At 33.5% G+C, this 13,614-nt stretch overlaps 1 protein-coding gene across 2 annotated transcripts in view; it reads left to right on the top strand.

The window, feature by feature from the left end:
• Positions 1-13,614, top strand: part of STXBP5L (syntaxin binding protein 5L) — a 377,830-nt gene that overhangs the window by 198,067 nt on the left and 166,149 nt on the right. For both annotated transcript variants that reach the window (XM_049628234.1, XM_049628235.1), the window contains exons 10-11: positions 1,388-1,542; positions 6,708-6,780. In XM_049628234.1, the coding sequence (XP_049484191.1) occupies positions 1,388-1,542; positions 6,708-6,780 (228 nt within the window). The remainder of the gene's footprint in view (positions 1-1,387; positions 1,543-6,707; positions 6,781-13,614) is intronic.

The raw sequence follows: 13,614 nt of genomic DNA on the forward strand, positions 1-13,614 counted from the left end.
ATAAATTAGAGGGGTGCCTGGATGGCTCAGTCATTTAAGTGTCCGACTATGGCTCAGGTCATGATCTTGCTGTTCCGGAGTTCAAGTCCCGCATAGGGCTCTGTGCTAACAGCTTGGAGCCTGGAGCATGTTTCAGATTCTGTGTTTTCCTTTCTCTCTCTGTCCCTCCTTCACTCGTATTCTGTTTCTCTCTCTCAAAAATAAGTAAACATTGAAAAATTTTAAATAAAAAATAAGTTAGAGCACTGTTTCTTGTTTAGCTTACAACTTAAATATTTATGTTAAAACATCAAGACAGAATTATAAATAAAAATTAGTATAAACATTTTATATGTAAGTATTAATGGAAACCTTTTTAAAAGCTCTTTTTGTTGTTGTTATAGAGCCAGCATAAGATTAGCAAATGTTCCATTGGTAATGTTTGATACTATGTATACAGTACAAAATGAAAGAGAAAGGGAAATTTATGGAGTGATTTCTAGAAACTAGTTGATACTTTGGTGAATAAATGGAAGTGAATTATTTAGAGAAGCATATGTTCTCAAAGAATTTGGTAAAATTTGTGTCTAGTTCTTTTTAAAAATTGTTTTGGAGAAGAATATTTTCTATTAGTATTTACTTATTGAAAATACTTCATTAACATATTTTATTTTTATATATAAACTAGAAACATAGATATTACTTTGAGAAAAGTGAAAAATTATGACTCTATTTCATAACTTTCTGAAACCTGTAATATTTTATAGTCATCTCAGCCATGCCCTAAAATTTTGATGTTAGTTTCACTAGCTAAATAGAACTGGCTGACCCAAGGTAAAATTGAGAACACATTTTTTTGTTTTGTTTTTTCCATCTTTTTATCATAACTCTTTTCCCACAGAGAATCCATTACATAGAATTTTTGTACCTTCTACCACTGTGGGATTGCTACTTTTGCATTTCATTTTATATTGAAATTTGCCTCTCTTGTCCCTTAGGAATTTTGGACCCCACATGCCAACTGTTTAATATGATAAACTAACATACATTAATATTCTAATGGTAGTGATACAGAATTTTGGGAATCAACTAATACATGTGAAGATGTCCTTTTCAGTCAATGAGCACTTCTACCTCCCTTCAACCATCCTGTCTTTTCCCCAGCCCACCTCACCACCTTTAGACTGATTCATTAGTAATTTTAATGGTAAGAATTCACCTCCAGAAAAAGGGATATGGTAGAATAGTAAGTCAGTTAGCTGAGGTATTTTGGGCCAGGAAAGGTGTTTTCTCCCTGTCAAATTACATCATGTATAATCCCCACCAAACTTGTTCATTAGCTCAGCCTGTGATAATCGTATCACTTTAAAGGACTTCTCAATCTCATTAACTTTTTTTTTCTATGTAGTGAACCATTCATAATATTTTCTGGTGGATTGTCCTATGACAAAGCTTGCAGAAGACCAAGTTTAACCATCATGCATGGAAAAGCAATTACAGTGCTTGAAATGGATCATCCTATTGTTGAATTCCTTACTTTATGTGAAACGCCCTATCCAAATGGTAAGTAACAAAAATGAAACTATTAATGTTGAAAATCATTTTTGAAATAAGGTCCTAATAAAATTAAGCTTAAATATTTTTAGTTTCGGCAGCTGACATCTACTGTGGTACAACACTGAGCTACAGGTGCTGGAGCAGGTTCTGCAACTGTACCTACTTGACAAACTGGAAGTAAGACAGATGTAGTACAGCAGTGCTGGAGTTTCAGGTTCTTATATCAGGTAAGTGCTTTACACTTTGATAAGGATGGTGGAAGCTGAGCTGGGAGGGTCCGATAGGGGTCCAGGGTGAAATCACTTGGGGAAACTGAGGTCTCCTAATAGCCTCTCCTAGACCAGCTCCACCCATCCATTCCAGTGCTAATCAAAGTTAAAGCACTTACCTGATATCAGTGATCTGTAACTCTGGTGGTACTGCATCTGTTTCACATCTGGCTTTGCTTCAGATGCAACTGCAGCACCTCTGATTACTCTAGGATTGCTGATGTGTGGTTAGTGATTTATTTCAATTTTGAGAATAATTAGAAGGGCCTTTGAGAGAAGAGATGCATCCTAAATATAAAGACTTTTTTTAGACATAAAAACAACTTATGTGCGAACTGTATAATTAAATCTAATAATGAAATATTTTAATAATAAAATCTAAAAATTGAGGATGAAACATAAAAAGTAAAACATGAATTTATGATTAAAACAACACAGTACATATGCATATGCATATATATAACTACAATTTTTTAAGAGGGAACATGCAAAAGAAGGAACTCTAGACTTGGAGACACAGTATTTGGCTTTATGATTTAGCCCTGTCAGTCACTAGCTAGGTGAACTTGGGTAAGTCATTTTAATTTTATGAGTTAGGCTTATCATTTTTAGAAAGAGAATAATAATATTGACTCCACATGATTATTGGAAGGCCAAAATGAGCATACTTTGTAACTATGAATATCTATAAATTGTTTTATTATAACTGTTGATTTGCTTAAAATTTTTAGTTTCATATTTAAAGATGGGATAGATTGATATGAGATATCAGTGTGGCATTTTATTTCCAGGGTTTCTGGGACAAACAAGTTACTTGTGTTAATTAATCAACAAATATTTATTGGATGCTTCTGTGGCCTCAGTACTGTCAGGACTTATTGAGAATATAGATGAAGTATGAAACTGATCTCTGATGTCAAATCACATAAAATCTGGTTGGATGAGGGAGATAATTGTGACTTAAGTAAAAATGTAACACTTAAGTGCTGAATTATATGGGTTTTAGTAATGTACTAATTTATAGGCTAGTCAGAATCGATGACAAATTTTCATGCAAAGCTGCATGGAAAAAGGATTTAGATAGGCTTTGAAGAAGGACCTGGCACTTGAAGAGGATATTGAGTAAAGGTTTTAGAACTTGTAAGGTTTGCGAGGGTGACATCAACTTAAGAGAAAAAATTGAAAGCCTTTTAGAGGTATTTGGAGATAGCAACAGAGGGATTTTGAGAAAATATTAACATGAAAGAAAGCAATGTTTTTAGTAAAATTTGCCAGAAAAGAGTGTGTGGGTCTGAAGAAAAACTGAAATCTTAAATTCCAGATTACAGCTGGGTGGCATTTGTCCAAATGTTCATTAAAATGATCAAGATCTAATACACTGCTACCTATAAGAATGGAAACAGGAAACTTACTGAATTTGGGCACCAATTAGTTAGAGAATGACATGATAGAGGAGTCAAAGATAACATATTTTAAGAATAATGGTTTCATATGCAATAACTGTTTTTGGAAAGAGAAATTGCTTAGAGAGCAGAAAAAGAGAGGCAAAAGGTCTTTAATATTTATTTATGAATTATCAGAATATAGATGTTCTTTGGAGTTCTGAGAATGAAAGATAAAGGAACAAAGGAACAAAGGGAGAAAGAACAAATAGAAGACCAAAAGCTGAATTTAGGAAAATGCGTCCTGTTAAAGAGCTTAGAGAAAAATGTATGCCAGTAATAGAGACTGATAGTGTTTGATCTATGCAAACCACACATTTTACATGTGTGTTTGTACAAATTTATGCACATTAGTAGAGATGTTAGGATAATCTATAATGATGTTAAGTAAGTTATAAATATATTGTAACTATGTATTATCACTTCCAAGCCACATATATGTGTTTGTTTTTCAGAGTAGTGATAATGAGGATGGAATTTTTGTCAGGGGCTAACAGAATAACTATTTCTGGTTAAAACAATAGTACATGAAAATGACAGAAAAGACCCTACAGTACACATTAGTATATAATAAAAATTTTACTCATTGCCCTTCAAGAGGCGACTATTTCCACGTTTCTTATGTATTCTCCCAAAAAGTTTATGCATATGCGTATGTATACTTATCTATGTCTACATTATCTCTTTTTTGTACAAATGACAACATACTTTATGTACTATTCTGTATCATACTTTTTTTTCACTTAACAGTGTATTTTGATTATAACTCCATATGAGCAAATATGGAACTTCAATCTTCTTTACAGCCATAATGATAAATCTTATGCATTTGTTAAAATAAATTTATTAACAGTTTTTAATGTTGATAAATCATTTTGACATTTGTCAATTCAACTTATTTTTCAAAGAACACAAATGCCTCTTATCTCAGGGGGTATTGCCCAGAGTAACTAACCAACTACACTTGGAATTCGTCAGTTTCACATTTACATTTAACTGTATCTGGTCCTCTATAAGTGTCATAAATAATGCATTTCTCTTCGGAGAAGTAGTAATTATGATAGAGCCTTTCACCTTGTTGGGGACTAGGGTTAAAAGACTGCTCAAAAATAAACCAATCTAATGGAGAAAATGATATGATCGGCATCTATTGAGCACATACTATGTGCCAGGCTTTGCATCTTCATATACACCTAATCTCCGTAACAGTCTAAGGAAGTTATTATTTTGCCATATCAATGGGTAAAGAAATTGAATTAATTTAATTGAGCTAATAAGTTAATGAATTTGCCTAAGATCAAACTGTTGAAAAATAATAGACACATAATTGAACCTAAACTGACTCCTAAGGAAATCTTTTTATTCAGCGGTTACCACAGTTCACCAAGTACTTCTACAAAGGTGAAACTTTTGCTACCAGTTTTTATTATTTTAAAAGAAACAATAATAATCTGAAACATACCTATCTCAAATGATAAAGCAGATATAACCACTGAAAAAAATTTATGAATTTTGCTCATTCATGCCAGTGTCTCAGCTATTTTATTTTTGTAGCAATTGCTTCCCAACCAATGGTTGTCCTAAAGAGAAGACAAAGAAGAAAGTAGTAGTATAGAACTCCAGTGTTCCTTCAACTGAAAAACAAAAACAAACAAAAAACCATAAAAACCCTAGGTTCAGAAGAATTAAAATAATGTTGAAAATTTAAAACAGCTCTAAGAGATAAGGGAGAAGCAGAGGAAGCCTCAGTTTGAGAACAGTTTGAATAGCAAACAGTATGAAGACTGCATCCACCCAAACTCCTCGGTTTTGGGGGTTTTGTTTCTAGTTTTTCTTTCATAGCGTGTGACTTATAAATAGGTTCTATAGCTTCTCAAGACTGTGAAGGCCATCTCTTCTGGTTTTCCAACTAAGACTTGAATTCTCTGAATAAAATTCTTGCCAAGTGATTGTTGAGTTTAGGATTAAATACTTGTTAAAGTAGCTAGTAGAAACTGCTGGTATAATGAAAACTTAGAATCAGAATTTAAAATTAGAATTTAGAATCAGAAGACTTGGGTTAAAGTTTCAGCTTTTTCAATTAACTAGCTTTGTAAATTTGCGCCAATCTCATAACCTCTTTAGACTTTAATTTTGTTGATGAAATGAAAAATAGTAATATAACACCTGTTCTAGCTACTGAGAATCAAATATGTATGGAAGATGTTTTTGTAAATTTTTACTTCTTAAATTGAGAACACTTTAATTGTACCTTTCCTTTATTAGTCCCGTATTATAAATGGAAAACAATGCCTTTCCTTACCACAGTAACTAAATTAGTGCTCTCCCACCAACCATAAATCATTTCTTTTTTTGTCTTTTTCAAATTTTTACTTAAATTCCTGTTAGTCAACATACAGTGTAATATTGGTTTCAGGTGTAGAATTTAGTGATTCATCACTTATATATAATACTCAGGGCTCATCATAACAAGTGCCCTTCTTAATACCCATCACTCAGTTAGCCCATCCCCCACTCACCTTCCTCAATCAACCCTCAGTTTGTTCTCTGTCATAATGAGTCTCTTATGGTTTGTTTCTTTCTCTCCCTCATTTTGTTTTTTTTCCCCCTTCCCATATGTTCATCTGTTTTTTTTCTTAATTCCACATATAAGTGAAATCATATGGTATTTGTGTTTCTCTCCCTGACCTAAAAGTCATTTCTTATGCCATAAGCCTTGATTTTTTTTAATGGCTCACATTACTTTCTGAATCTATTCATTTACTTCTTCATTGTTTGTATACATCCCTAGAATGTAAACTCCATGAGAATAAGGACCTTGTCAATTTTATTCTCCATATATCCTTTGTTCTGAGAATAGTTGCTGGAACCTATTGAAAGGAGGGAGGGGTTAAAGTTTAGGAACTTAAAATCACAGATTATCCTCAGACTCTCTGCCTTTTTGAGGTATATACTCTTAGGCACATAGTAGGCAATCTTTAAGTGCCTGTTAAAGCATATTGAATAGAAATTAAATTTTTTAGTATAAGGAATGTTGCTTTCACAGGGAGGTGAAATATGTCATAGCCCAGGAGGGCAGAACTATTTTCTTACAACGTCTCCTTGTATGCATGAAATCAGATCTAAGATGGAAAGATATGGAAGAATAAGATAAATGTTTGTGAGACAGAGATGACAGACTCTTTTCCAATAATCTATCACCACCTCATGATTATTGAGAAATATTTAACTCTATGCAACTTCTCACTTTCACATTTCCTGCAATGATCTTAAACATTAAGTCTGAGAAAAACAACAATATTTTTTAATTAAAAGTGTTTTGTTACTTTTTACTGTGGCTCATATTTTGGTCTTCTGAAATCATTTAAATAACATTTGTAAGGAGACAAAGGAAATGAAAGTTTGATGATTTTATAATATATGAAACATGAAAGCTTCCACTTTTTATTTTTACTTGTAGAATTTCAAGAACCTTATGCTGTTGTAGTACTTCTGGAGAAAGATCTCATTGTAGTTGATCTGTCACAAAGCAAGTAAGTTATTCCTTTACAGATTAACACTATTTTTATACTCTATTCATTACAATGAAAATACAGAAAGTTATCATAGATAATTGACATTAGTGTATGTTAGATGGTAAATATTCTTTATGTGGAATATTGTTATGCTAGAATTATAGAAATGTAATTAGTTCAATAATGAAAACGAAACCAGGAGACTTTAGGAGACGTAGAAAATTGTAACACATTTTTAAGGCAACACCTGATGTTTGGAAAGATGCATTTGGGACTCAGGACACATAAAATGGATCACATTTTTTCTGTTAACCTAAGCAAAAACAATTGTTATGAAAATTTGTACAATGTACCATATGGCCATCTGCTAGCTATGGACTAATGGAAAATGGCACATGATTAAAGTGTTATTGGACTACTGCAACAACAATACAGGAGAGCAGGATCTCAAAAGCAGAGGAAATGGAGGACTTCTTTTACTTTCTTTTCTTTCTCATGTTGTAGGCAATGGAAACAAATATTAGATATTGCTCTTGGAGTTGCTTTCGACTCCTTTACATAGTAAAAGTAGATGCAATTGATGAATACTGTCTTCTTGTTACACATTTTCATTCTAAATGATGATAGACATGAAACTGATTTTCCCTATCTTTTTCCTTTTTAATTGAATTATATTTAACAGACAATGTTATATTAGTTTTAGGGGTATGAGATATTGATTCAACAATTCTATACATTATTCAGTGCTCACAAGAAATGTAATCACCATCTGTTGCATTACAACATTGTTACAGTATTACTATGTTCCCTATATTGTACTTTTAATCTTGTGACTTATTTATTTTATAACTGGAAATTTATAGCTTTTAATCCCCTTTATTCCATCCCCCAGCCACTGTTGCCCCTCTGGCAACTACCAGATTGTTCTCTGTATTTATGAATCTAGAATTTTTTCTTTCTTTGTTCACTTATTTTGTTTGTTAGATCCCACATATAAGTGAAATCATATGGTATTTGTCTGTCTGAATTATTTCACTCAGCATCATACCCTCCAGTCCCATCTACGTTGCCACAAGTGGTGATATCTCATTAGTTTTTATGGCTAAGTAATATTTCAGCGTGTGTGTGTGTGTGGCACGTCTTCTTTATCCATCTATCAATGGTCATTTAAGTTACTTCTGTATTTTGGTTATTGTAAATAATGCTGTTATAGGGGGTGCATATGTCTTTTAAAATTAGTGTTTTTGTTTTCTTTGGGTAAAAACCCAGTAGTGGGACTACTAGATCACATGGTATTTCTATTTTTAATTTTTTGAGAAACCTCCACACTGTTTTCATGGTGGCTGCACCAATTTATATGCTTACCAACAGTGCACTGGGGTCTCTTTTCCACCACATTCTTGCCAATACTTGTATTTCTTGTCTTTTTTGATTCTAGCCATTCTGACAGGTGTAAGGTGACCTCTCATTGTGGTTTTGATTTGCATTTCCCTGATGATTTGTGATGTTGGGCATCTTATTCTGTGTCTATTGGCCATCTGTATGTCTTCTTTGGAAAAAGGTCTGTTGAAGTCCTCTGTCCATTTTTTAATCAGATTATTTGGTTTTATGGGGTTAACTTGTGTAAGTTATTTAAATATTTTGCATATTAACCTTTTATCAGATATATCATTTGCAAATATCTTCTCCCATTAAGTTGCCTTTTTCACTTTGTTGATGATTTACATTACCATGCAAAAGCTTTTCATTTGGGTATACTCCCAATGGTTGATTTTTGTTTTTATTTCCCTTGCTAGAGGAGATACATATAGAAAAATGTTTCTATAGCAGATGTCTATCTATCCTTGATGTCTATCTTTTCTTCTAGGAGTTTTAAGATTCCAGATTTCACATTTGGGTTTTTAACCTGAGTTTATTTCTGTGTATGGTGTAAGAAAGTGGTCCAATTTTACTCTTTTACATGTAGCTGTCCCATTTTCATAACACCACTTTTTAAAAGACTGTCTTTTCCCCATTGTATATTTTTGCCTCCTTTGTTGTAGGCTAATTGACCATATAAAGATGGGTTTATTTCTGGGCGTTCTATTCTGTTCCACTGGACTATGTGTCTGTTGTTGTTTTGCTTGTTTGTTTTTGCCAGTACCATTCTACTTTGATTATTACAGCTTTGTCATATATCTTGTAATCTGGAATTGAGATAATTCCAGATTTGTTCTTTCTCAAGATTGCTTTGGTTATTTGGGGTCTTTTGTGGTTCCATACAGCTTTTAGGATTGTTCTACTTTTGTGAAAAATGCTGTTAGTACGTTGATAGTGATTGCATTAAATATGTAGGTTGCTTTGGGTTGTATGGACATTTTAGTGATATTCTTTCAATCCATGAGCATGGACTATCTTTTCATAGTTTGTGTTATCTTTAATTTCCTTCATCGCATTTTATAGTTTTCAGAGTACAAGTCTTTCATCACCTTGGTTCAGGTTATTGCGAGGTATTTTATTCTTTTTGGTGTAATTGTAAGATTGTCTTAAAATTTTTCTTTCTGCTACTTCATTATTATAGAAATGCAACAGATTTTTGTATATTAGTTTTGTATCCTTCAACTTTATTGAATTGATTTATCCATTCTGGTAGGTTTTTGGTGAAGTCTTTAGGGTTTTCTGTATATAGTCTCAAGGCATCTGCAAATAGTGACAGCTTTACTTCTCCCTTACCAATTTGGATGCCTTTTATTTCTTTTTGTTGTCTGAATGCTGGAGCTAGGATTTCTAGTACTATGTTGAATAAAAGTGGCAAGAGTGGACATCCTTGTCTTGTTCCTGATCTTTGAGGAAAAGCTCTCAGATTTTCACCACTGAGTATGATGTTATCTGTGGGTTTTTAATATACAAACTTTATTATATTGAGGTATGTTTCCTCTAAATTCACTTTATTGAGAGTTTTTATCAGGAACAGATGTTATATTTTATCAAATTCATGTATTAAGATGATACATGGTTTTTATCCTTTTTCTTGTTAATGTGATGTATCTCATTGATGTATTTGCGAATATTAATCTATCCTTGCCGCCGAGAATAAATTTGGGGTGGTGGATGATCATGGTGAATGATCCTTTAGTGTGTTGCTTAATGCAGTTTGTTAATATTTTGTTGAGGATTTTTGCATCTGTGTTGTTCATCAAAGATATTTGCCCATACATTTTTTTTTTGTAATGTCTTTGCCTACTTTTGGTATCAGAGTAATGCTTGCCTTGTAGAATGAATTTGGAATTTTCATTCCTCTTCTGTTTTTTAGAATCATTTAAAAAAAGGTTTAACTCTTCTTCAAATGTTTGGTAGAATTTGCTTGTGAAGCCATTTGGTCTTGGACTTTTGTGTGTTGGAAGTTTTTGCTTACTACTTCAATTCTTTTACTAATAACAATTCTGTTCAAATTTTCTATCTTCCTAAATCAACTTTGGTGGAATATGTTTCTAGGAATTTAGCCATTTTTTTCTAGGTTGTCCAATTTGTTGGCATATTTTTCATAATCTCTTATAGTTCTTGTATTTCTGTGGTGTTGGTTGTTATTTTTCCTTCATCTCTGCTTTTGTTTGAGTCTTCCTTCTTTACTCCTTGATGCATCTGGCTAAAGGTTTATCAGTTTTGTTTATCCTTTTATTTTTTAATGTGTATTTTTGAGAGAGAGAGACAAACAGACAGACAATGCGAGTGGGGGAGGGGCAGAGAGAGGTATACACAGAATCTGTAGCAGACTCCAGGCTCTGAGTTGTCAGCACAAAGCCTGATGCAGGGCTCTAACTCACAAACAGTGAGATCATGATCTGAGCCAAAGTCAGATGCTTAATTGACTGAGCCACCCAGGTGCCCCAGTTTTGTTTATTCTTTTAAAGAAAGGATAAACCAGCTCTTGGTTTCAATCTTTCTATTGTGTGTGGATTTTTTTATCTCTATGTTGCTCTAATTTTTATCATTTCCTAGGTTGTTTGAGGTTTCTCTTATTTCTTGAGGCTTATATTGAGGCATGTATTGCTACACACTTCTCTCTTAGAACTGTTAGAACTGTTTTTGCTGTGTCTCAAAGATTTTGGACTATTGTGTGTATGTGTGTGTGTGTTTTTCATTTGTTTCCATATATTTTTTTATTTCCTCTTTGATTTCTTGGTTGACTCATTGGTTGGTTAGTAGCGTGTTGTTTAGACTTAATGTATTTGTGTTCTTTCCAGATTTTCTTGTAATTGATTTTAATTTTCATAACACTGTGGTCAGAAAAAATGGTTGATATGATTTTAATCTTTTTAAATTTATTGAAATTTGTTTTGTGGCCTAACATGTGATCTATCTTGGAGAATATTTCATGTACAGTTAAAAAGAACATGTATTCTGCTGTTTGGGATGGAATAATATGTATATATCTGTTAGGTCCATCCAATCTATTGTGTTATTCAAAGTCATTATTTCCTTTAGATTTCCTTTCTGTGATACAATTGATATAAATGGGATGTTCAAGTCCTCTACTATTATTTGATTATCAATTTTTCCCTTTATGTTTGTTAATATGTGCTTTATGTATTTGGGTCCTCCAATTTGGGTACATAGATATTTAAAATTGTTAAATCATCTTCTTGGATGTTCCCTTTATCATTATGTAGTGCCTTTGTTTGCCTCTCATTGCAGTCTTTGTTTTAAATTAAAGTCTTTTTATCTAAATATTGCTGCCTCCATTTTTTTTTTGTTGTTGTTGGTTTTGGAGTGGTTTTTTGCTTCCATTTGCATGGTATATGTTTTTCCAGTCCTTCACTCTCAGTCTGTATGTGTCTTTAGCTCGGAAGTGAGTTTCTTATAAGCAGCTTATAGAAGGGCCTTGTTTTTTTAATCCATATAGTCATCCTGTGTCTTTTTATTGGAGCATTTAGACCATTTAAAGTAATTATTGGCAGGGTGACTGGGTGGCTCAGTTGCTTAAATGTCTGACTTGATTTTGGCTCAGGTCATGATCTCACAGTTCATGGGATAGAGGCCTGCATTGGGCTCTGTGCTGACAGTGTGGAGCCTGCTTGGGGTTCTCTCTCTCCCTCTCTTTCAGTCCTTTCCCCTCTCTCTTTCTCTCAAAATAAATAAATAAACATTAAAATAAATAATTATTGGTAGGTGTGTACTATTGCCATTCCATTAATGGTTTTCTAGTTGTTTTTGTAGTTCTTCTCTGTCCCTTTCTTCTCTTGCTGTCTTGTTTGATGGCTTTTTTTACTGTTATGCTTGGTTTACTTTCTATTTATTTTTTTGCATATCTAATATAGGTTTTTGATTTGTGGTTACCATGAGGTTCATATGTAACATTTTATGGGTATAGCAGTCTATATTAACTTGATAGTCACTTAAGTTCAAACACATTCTAAAAGCATTACATTTTTACTATCTCCATGTCTTATGTATATGATGTCCTATTTTACATATTTCGTATATATATTGAATGGTTTTGTAGATATAATTTTCTGTTTTTATGTTTTAAAGCTCCATACTGGCTTTATAAGTGATTAATCCACCACCTTCATTATGTGTTTCTTTTACCTGTGAACTTTTTTTCTTTCATAATTTTCTTCTAGTTATGGCCTTTTCTTTCCACTCAAAGAATTCCCTTTAACATTTCTTATAAGGCTGGTTTAGAGGTGATGACCTCCTTTAACTTTTGTTTGGGAAAATTTTTATCTCTCCTTCTATCCTGAATGGTAATCTATTCTATTCTTTGCTGGACAGAGTATTCTTGGTTGTAGGTTTTTTCCTTTCAGCACTTTGAATATACATGCCACCCCCCTCCTGGCCTACAATGTTTCTGCTGAAAAATCAGCTGATAGCCTTGTGGGATTTCTCTTTATGTAACTTTCTCTTGCTGCTTTTAAAATTCTATCATTGCTTTTTGCCGTTTTAATTATTGTATGCCTTGGTATAGACCTCCTTGGGTTAATCTCGTTAGGGGCTCTCTAAGATTCCTATATCTGTATGTCTGTTTCCTTCCCTAGATTAGGGAAGTTTTCAGCTATTATTTCTTCAGATAAGTTTTTTCTTTAATATGAAATTTATTGTCAAATTGGTTTCCATACAACACCCAGTGCTCATCCCAATAGGTGCCCTCCTCAATACCCATCACCCACCCTCCCTGCCCTCCCACCTCCATCAACCCTCAGATTGTTGTCAGTTTTTAAGAGTCTCTTATGCTTTGGCTCCCTCCCTCTCTAACTTTTTTTTCCCTTCCCCTCCCCCATGGTCTTCTGTTAAATTTCTTAGGATCCACATATGAGTGAAAACATATGGTATCTGTCTTTCTCTGTATGACTTATTTCACTTAGCATAACACTCTCCAGTTCCATCTACTTTGCTACAAAAGACCATATTTCATTCTTTCTCATTGCCACGTAGTACTCCATTGTGTATATAAACCACAATTTCTTTATCCATTCATCAGTTGATGGACATTTAGGCTCTTTCCATAATTTGGTATTGTTGAAAGTGCTGCTATAAACATTGGGGTACAAGTGCCTTTATGCATCAGCACTCCTGTATCCCTTGGGTAAATTCCTAGCAGTCCTAATCCTACGTCATAGGGGAGATCTATTTTTAATTTTTTGAGGAACCTCCACACTGTTTTCCAGAGCGGCTGCACCAGTTTGCATTCCCATCAACAGTACAAGAGGGTTCCCATTTCTCCACATACTCTCCAGCATTTATAGTCTCCTGATTTGTACATTTTAGCCACTCTGACTGGCGTGAGGTGGTATCTGAGTGTGGTTTTGATTTGTGTTTCCCTGATGAGCGACGTTGAACATCTTTTCATGTGCCTGTTGGCCATCTGGATGT

This window comes from Panthera uncia, chromosome C2 (assembly GCF_023721935.1).
Source record: "Panthera uncia isolate 11264 chromosome C2, Puncia_PCG_1.0, whole genome shotgun sequence".
Taxonomy (NCBI): domain Eukaryota; kingdom Metazoa; phylum Chordata; class Mammalia; order Carnivora; family Felidae; genus Panthera; species Panthera uncia.